The sequence below is a fragment of the Neopelma chrysocephalum genome, unplaced genomic scaffold (assembly GCF_003984885.1).
Source record: "Neopelma chrysocephalum unplaced genomic scaffold, ASM398488v2 Primary Assembly neopelma1_129, whole genome shotgun sequence".
NCBI classification, from domain to species: domain Eukaryota; kingdom Metazoa; phylum Chordata; class Aves; order Passeriformes; family Pipridae; genus Neopelma; species Neopelma chrysocephalum.
The window spans coordinates 29,963-37,604 of record NW_020897791.1 but is presented as its reverse complement, the minus strand read 5'-3'; the positions used below and the strand labels follow the sequence as shown (position 1 = coordinate 37,604).

The 7,642-nt window shown below is 50.2% G+C and overlaps 1 protein-coding gene across 1 annotated transcript in view; it reads right to left on the bottom strand.

Moving 5' to 3' along the window:
- The window catches only part of ZC3H3 (zinc finger CCCH-type containing 3), a gene marked incomplete at its 5' end in the record, with an annotated part of 42,237 nt that overhangs the window by 31,235 nt on the left and 3,360 nt on the right, over positions 1 to 7,642 (bottom strand). Inside the window, one exon of the mRNA XM_027698551.1 lies at positions 253 to 334. Coding sequence (XP_027554352.1) covers positions 253 to 334 — 82 coding nt within the window. The remainder of the gene's footprint in view (positions 1 to 252; positions 335 to 7,642) is intronic.

Here is a 7,642-nt window from a genome sequence, read left to right as displayed (position 1 = left end):
GAAAGGAAAGGAAAGGAAAGGAAAGGAAAGGAAAGGAAAGGAAAGGAAACCTTTCCAACCTTTCCCAAGCAGAATCCATGCCTTGGAATCCCGGCTTTCCCATGGCTTTCTGCTGGAAGTTACAACCACCTGGAAGCAGAAGCCGAGGAAAAGCAGCGGCTGCGGCGTCACCGAATAATTATCCAGTTAAACTCGAGCTCCCAACAGCCTCCTGAGCATGAATCCAGAGGGGGATTCCCCGGGAATACCGACCTGGCGATGTATCGGCACGAGGAGGATCTGTTCAGGCCGGAGGGAGAGACACCAGGACTGGGTGTGGAGTGCAACCTCAGAGCTGGGAACGAGAGAAAAACATGGATCACTCCTGGGAATCGAGGCATTTTATAGGGATTCATGCAGCCCTCAGGATTTTTGATCCACAAAAATGATCGGAGGGATGGGATGGAGGAAAGGCTGTGAGGAAAGACTGGGAGAGGTGGGAATGCCTGGCCTGGAGAAGGGAAGGATTCAGGGAGACCTCAGAGCCCCTTCCAGGGCCTAAAGGAGTTCCAGGAGAGCTGGAGAGGGAATTGGGACAAGGGATGGAGGGACAGCACACAGGGAATGGCTTCCCACTGCCAGAGGGCAGGGATAGATGGGATATTGGGAAGGAATTCTTGGCTGGGAGGGTGGGGAGGAGCTGGGCTGGAATTCCCAGAGAAGCTGTGGCTGCCCCTGGATCCCTGGAAGTGTCCAAGGGAAGGTTGGAGCAACCTGGGATAGTGGGAGGTGTCCCTGCCCACAGCAGGGGGTTGGAATGAGATGATCTTTCCATTCCTTTCCCACCCAAACCATTCCATGATTCCTGGACTTCACTGTTTCACCCAAAGCAGCTCCCAGATGGAGCATCCCAGATGGATGAGGACGCTCTCCATGGACCTCCACACAAGGCCGGGACTTTCAGGAGAGCCCCAGCACCACAAGTGCTCCTTTCCAGCTCCAAACCCCACACGGATCTTCCCCTTTTCATCTCCCAAATGAGCCCAAACAAATCCCGGAGCAACTCCCACAAAACTCCAGGGAAAACCGGCTCCAACCCCGCGCACACACGGAATCAAATCAGCCTTGACCGGAGCAGGAAGACAAGCAGGGCTGTATCCCAACTTTTCCAGGTGTCGGGAAGCGCCTCAGTCACTCCCCTGCCAGCGGGAATGAGCGATTGGAATTTGATGGCTCGGCTGCACAGCCCCAGCTGTTCCCTCCACACATCAAATTCCATCCAGGAACCACCACAGGGAGGTTTTATTCCCTGTTTTTTTTTTTACTTCCCCCTCTTCCCGGGCTGCGGGAGCAGCTTTCCCGCTCGGATTTAGTTCTACGACAACTCCGGGTCACTCCGGAGAGGCGCCAGGATTTCTGGTTTGACCTCCCGGAGACAGATCCAGGTTAAAATCCCACCAGTCTGGAGCATCCCCAGCCCCCCTCTGGAATGATGGTTAATGCTCCAAGCTCAGCAGGATGGGATACACCAGGAATCCGCTCCCCAGGGCAGCGGAAAATCCCTGTAAATATTTAATATTTCAGAATAAAAGCGGAGATTGGGGACAATCATGGAATGGTTAAGGTTGGATCATGGAATGGTTGGGGTTGGATCACAAAACTATGGAGTGGTTAAGGTTGCATCACGGAATCATGGAATGGCTGGGGTTGGATCACGGAATCATGGAATGGTTGGGGTTGGATCACGGAATCATGGAATGGTTGGGGCTGGATCACAAAACCACGGAATGGTTGGGGTTGGATCACAAAGCCATGGAATGGTTGGGGTTGGATCACAAAGCCATGGAATGGTTGGGGTTGGATCACAGAATCATGGAATGTTTGGGGTTGGATCACAGAATCATGGAATGGTTGGGGTTGGATCACAAAACTATGGAATGGTTAAGGTTGCATCACGGAATCATGGAATGGTTGGGGTTGGATCAAAAAACCATGGAATGGTTGGGGTTGGATCAAAAAAACATGGAATGGTTGGGGTTGGAGCACAGAATCATGGAATGGTCAGGGTTGGATCACAAAAACATGGAATGGTTGGGGTTGGATCACAGAACTATGGAATGGTTAAGGATGGATCACAGAATCATGGAATGGTCAGGGCTGGATCACAAAACCATGGAATGATTAGGGTTGGATCACAGAATCATGGAATGGTTGGGATTGGATAACAGAACCATGGAATGGTTGGGGCTGGATCACAAAACTATGGAATGGTTGAGGTTGGATCACAGAATCATGGAATTGTCAGGGTTGGGTCACAGAATCATGGAATGGTTAAGGTTCGATCATGGAATCATGGAATGGTTGGGATTGGATCACGGAATCATGGAATGGTTAAGGTTGGATCATAAAACTATGGAATGGTTAGGGTTGGATCACAAAACTATGGAATGGTCAGGGTTGGATCACAGAATCATGGAATGGTTAAGGTTGGATCACAAAACCATGGAATGGTTGGGGTTGGATCACAGAATCATGGAATGGTTGGGGTTGGATCACAGAATCATGGAATGGTTGGGGTTGGATCACAGAATCATGGAATGGTTGGGGTTGGATCACAGAATCATGGAATGGTCAGGGTTGGATCATGGAATGGTCAGGGTTGGATCACAGAATCATGGAATGGTGAAGGTTGGATCACAGAATCATGGAATGGTGAAGGCTGGATCACAGAATCATGGAATGGTTGGGGTTGGATCACAAAACCATGGAATGGTCAGGGTGGGATCACAGAATCATGGAATGGTTGGGGATGGATCACAAAACCATGGAATGGTCAGAGTGGGATCACAGAATCATGGAATGGTTGGGATTGGATCACAGAATCATGGAATGTTTGGAGTTGGATCGCGGAATCATGGAATGGTTGGGGTTGGATCACAAAACTATGGAATGGTTAAGGTTGGATCACAGAATCATGGAATGGTTGGGGTTGGATCACAGAATCATGGAATGGTTAAGGTTGGATCACAAAACTATGGAATGGTTGGGGTTGGAGCACAGAATCATGGAATGGTTGGGGCTGGATCACAGAATCCAGGGGGGTTGATATTCCAGACTTTTCAGGAGGCCCAAGGAGCCTAAATTTCCTTTTTTTTGGAGTGGTTGCCAACTTGGAATTCCCAGTTGGAACCGCTCCCAAGACATTTGCATTAATAAATCCATTAATAAATTAATTTTCCCGACGGTGGAGGGTGTATCCGTGGCTTTGGAATTGGGGGGAAACTGGGATTTCAGAAGACACTGGAGAGCGGGATGAGGGTTAAATCCCAACATTGGGAGCCGGAATTCGCTGCAGTCCGGTCTAAATCCAACAAAAAGCTGGAATGACACCCCCCAGGGCTTGACTTTGGGATCTGGTTCGGGATCCAGACACAACACTGGGCACATCCCGCTCCCGAATCCATCCCGGTTTCCTCCTCAGTTGCTTCCCAAGCCGGGAGAGAGCCGGATGAGGAGGGCGATTGGCCCTTCCTTGATATTCCAAAAGGGATTTCAGGAAGCGCCAGGGCAAGTTCCTCCCCTGGGAACGCTCCGAGGCAGCGGGAACGACACGGAGAAGAGGCGGGGGGGAGGCAAAAAAAGGCAGGAAAACAAGGAAAAGCCGCCGGGAAGAACGCACGGACACAGGTGGGATCTCTCATCCCCCGTGGAAGGAACAAGTGGTTTTCCCTCCCCCTTTCCCGCCGGTTGGAAGAGCAGAATCCGTAAGGAAACCCACAGCCCGTGGAAAAGCAGTTGTTCCTCTCTCCATGCATCATCCCGACCTGACGCCGGCGGCTCCCGGTGATCGTTGTACCTAATCCAGGCGGGAGACTCCGGAGGGAGCGGGAGCTGTCGTGTTCATTAAATGCATGATTACAGCTGTGATTAATGGCAGGGGCTCCTGCCCAACTCCTGCCTGGTTTTTTTCTCCCCCCCTTCCCTGCTCCTCCGGAGGAATCCGCAGCCGAGCGGCGTTTTCCGCGGCCTGACGTTCCAAGCTTCCCACAGAAAAGGGGGGAAAAGGCAGGATGGTTCAAATGAGGGGGTCGGGTTAAAGGAGTTAATTAAGGCCTTTCCATATCCCTAATCCCAAAATACACCTCAGGGGGAGTGCAGGTCCATCTCCTGCATCCTGGTTTCTTTCCCATAATTCCAAAATACAGGTCAATGGGATCCAGGTCCAGGTCCATGTCCTGTATCCTGGTTTCTTTCCTATAACCCCAAAATGCAGCTCAGGGGGATCCAAGTCCATCTCCTGCATCCTGATTTCTTTCCCATAACCTCAAAACACAGGTCAATGGGATCCAGGTCCATGTCCTGTATCCTGGTTTTTTTTTCCATAACCCCAAAGCACAGCTCAAGACCTTTTCATATCCCTAATCCCAAAATACACCTCAGGGGGGTCCAAGTCCATCTCCTGCATCCTGGCTTTTTTTCCATAATCCTAAAACACAGGTCAATGGGATCCAGGTCCAGGTCCATCTCCTGCATCCTGGTTTCTTTCCCATAATCCCAAAACGCAGCTCAGGGGGATCCAGGTCCAGGTTTATCTCTTGTATCCCGTTTTTTTCTCCATAACCCCAAAACATGACTCAAGTGGATCCAGGTCCAGGTCCATCTCCTGTATCCTGTTTTTTTCTCCATAGCCCCAAAGCACAGCTCAAGACCATTTCATACCCCTAATCCCAAAACACAGCTCAAGGGGGGCCAGGTCCACCTCCTGCATCCTGGGTTTTTTTCCCATAACCCAAAATGCACCTCAGGGGACTCCAAGCCCATCTCCTGCATCCTGCTTTTTTTTCCATAACCCCAAAGCACAGCTCAAGGCCCCAAATCCTTCTCCTCCAAGGAAAAGTTGGCAGAGATTTAACACAGGCACTCGGTGCTTTCCAGCATTCCCACATGGACACTGGGATGGTTCCACCCAGTCCAACACCTTTGCTCAGCTCTCCATCCCCCCGGGCCACAAACACAACCCCCAGAAGAACATTTGGAATATTCCTTGGAAATGTTCCCCCTTGCAGGGAGGGAAATCCTGCATAGGGGGAGGAAGAACCAGGATGGAAAACTGAAATGGCCAAAAAAAAGGGAAAAGTGGTAAAAATTGGGATGTGTCGGGGCCAAGGGATGGGAAAGAGGGGGAGGACACTGTTGGAATAATGAGTGTCAAGCTCGTTGTCCATCTGCTTCCCATGTCCCAAATCAAGGAGAATTTATGGAAATCTTACACAGGGAGGGAAAGAACCAGGGTGGAAAAATTAAATAGGGAAAAAAAGGGAGAAATGGCAAAAATTGGGATGTGTTGGGGCCAAGGGATGGGAAAGAGGGGAAGGACACTGTTGGAATGATGAGTGTTGAGCCCGTTGTTGTCCATCTGCTTCAGATGTCCCAAGTCAAGGAGAATTTATGGAAATCCTGCATAGGGAGGGAAAGAACCAGGGTGGAAAACTTGAAATGGCCAAAACCAAGGGAGAAGTGGTAAAAATTGGGATGTGTTGGAGCCAAGGGATGGGCAAGAGAGGGATCACCACTGGAATGACAAGTGTTGAGCCCGTTGTCCATCTGCTTCAGATGTCCCAAGTAAAGGAGAATTATGGAAATCCTGCACAGGGAGGGAAAGAAGCAGGGTGGAAAAATTAAATAGGGAAAAAAAGCGAGAAATGGCCAAAAATTGGGATGTGTTGGGGCCAAGGGATGGGAAAGAGGGGGAGCACATCATTGGAATGACAAGTGTTGAGCCCATTGTCCGTCTGCTTCCCATGTCCCAAATCAATGAGAATTTATGGAAATCCTGCACAGGGAGGGAAAGAACCAGCGTGGAAAACCGAAATGGCCAAAACCAAGGGAGAAGTGGCAAAAATTGGGATGTGTTGGGGCCATGGGACGGGAAAGAGGGGGCGGACACAGTTGGAATGACGAGTGTTGGGTGTCGATCCCGTTGCTGCCCATCATCTTCCACTGCCCTAACGAAGGGATAATTCATGGAAATCCACGGAAACGAACAGGATTTGACCCAAGCAATGCCAGGCAGGTGCTCAGCTCCACTTCCCAGAGCTCCGACTCAGGAATGTCCACAGTGGGGTCATCCCGTTTTCCCGCTATTTTTTGCCATCCACCATACTCATCATTCCAACTGTGTCCTCCCCCTCCTTCCCATCCCTTGGCCCCAACACATCCCAATTTTTGCCACTTCTCCCTTTTTTTTGGCCATTTCAGTTTTCCACCCTGCTTCTTTCCCTCCCTGTGTAAGATTTCCATAATTCTCCTTGACTTGGCATATCTGCAGCAGATGGACAACAACAGGCTTGACACTTGTCATTCCAGTGGTGATCCTTCTCTTTCCCATCCCTTGGCCCCAACACATCCCAGTTTTTGCCATTTCTCCCTTTTTTCCCCCTATTTAATTTTTCCACCCTGGTTCTTTCCCTCCCTGTTCAGGATTTCCATAAATTCTTGATTTGGGAAGCAGATGGACAACAACAGGCTCAACACTCATCATTCCAACAATGTCCTCCCACTCAGCCTCATCCCACACCACCTCAGCCCTCTGGAAAAGACTTCCTTGAGCCACTCCAGCTCCTTTAACACTTCCCATTATCCCTCTTCGGGAAGAGCCGAGCGATTCATTTCCCGAGTTCCCCTCTCGGCTTTTCTTGCTGAAGCCAAAGTTTCGCGGCCGCGCTCCGGGAAATTTATTTCCTTAATTATTATTCATTTAAGAGGGTTCCGCGGATTCCGAGGATCAGCACTCGGAGCTGCCGGGGGTAATTTATTTCCCTCGTCGGAGAGAAACAAGCCCTCGCTCCGGAAAAGGTACCGGCAAAAAAAAAAAGGGATGAACTGCCCGCTAGATTTTCCCCGTTTTCCTGCCCAGTCCCCCCCCGCATCCCAGGAATGGGGTGGGTGGTCATGAGGGTTTTATTAACGAAGAAACCTCAATTAATGAGGTCCAGATTCCAAGTTCTGTCAGCAGATGATGGGAAGGAGCCTGGAGTAAGATCCGATCCCTGAAATTCCGGAGTTGAGGGATCGGGGATCGAAAGGGGGGGAAGGGATTGAGGAATCCCAAAGCCAAGGGATTGAGATTGGAGGGGCCAAAGGGTTGAGGTCAAGAGGGGTAAGGCAGAGCAATCTCAAAACCATGGGTCTGAGTGTGGAAAGGGTCAAGGGATTGAGCTCAAAGGGGTCAAGGGATTGAGGAATCCCAAAACCAAGGGATTGGGACTGAAAGGGATCAAAGGATTGAGATTGAAGGGGCCAAGGGATCCCACAATCCCAAAACCAAGGGATTGAGACTGGACGGCCCAAAGGGTTGAGGTCAAGAGGGGTAAGGCAGAGCAATCCCAAAATCATAGGATTGAGTGTGGAAAGGGTCAAGGGATTGAACTCAAAGGGGTCAAGGGATTGAGGAATCCCAAACCCAAGGAATTGGGACTGAAAGGGATCAAAGGATTGAGATTGAGAGGCCAAGGGATCCCACAATCCCAAAGACAAGGCACTGAGATTGAAGGGGCCATGGAATTGAGCTCAAAAAGGATTGAGGAATCCCAAACCCATGGGATTGACTGTAAAGGGGTCAAGGGATAGAGAAATCCCAAAAACAAGAGACTGACCCCAAAGA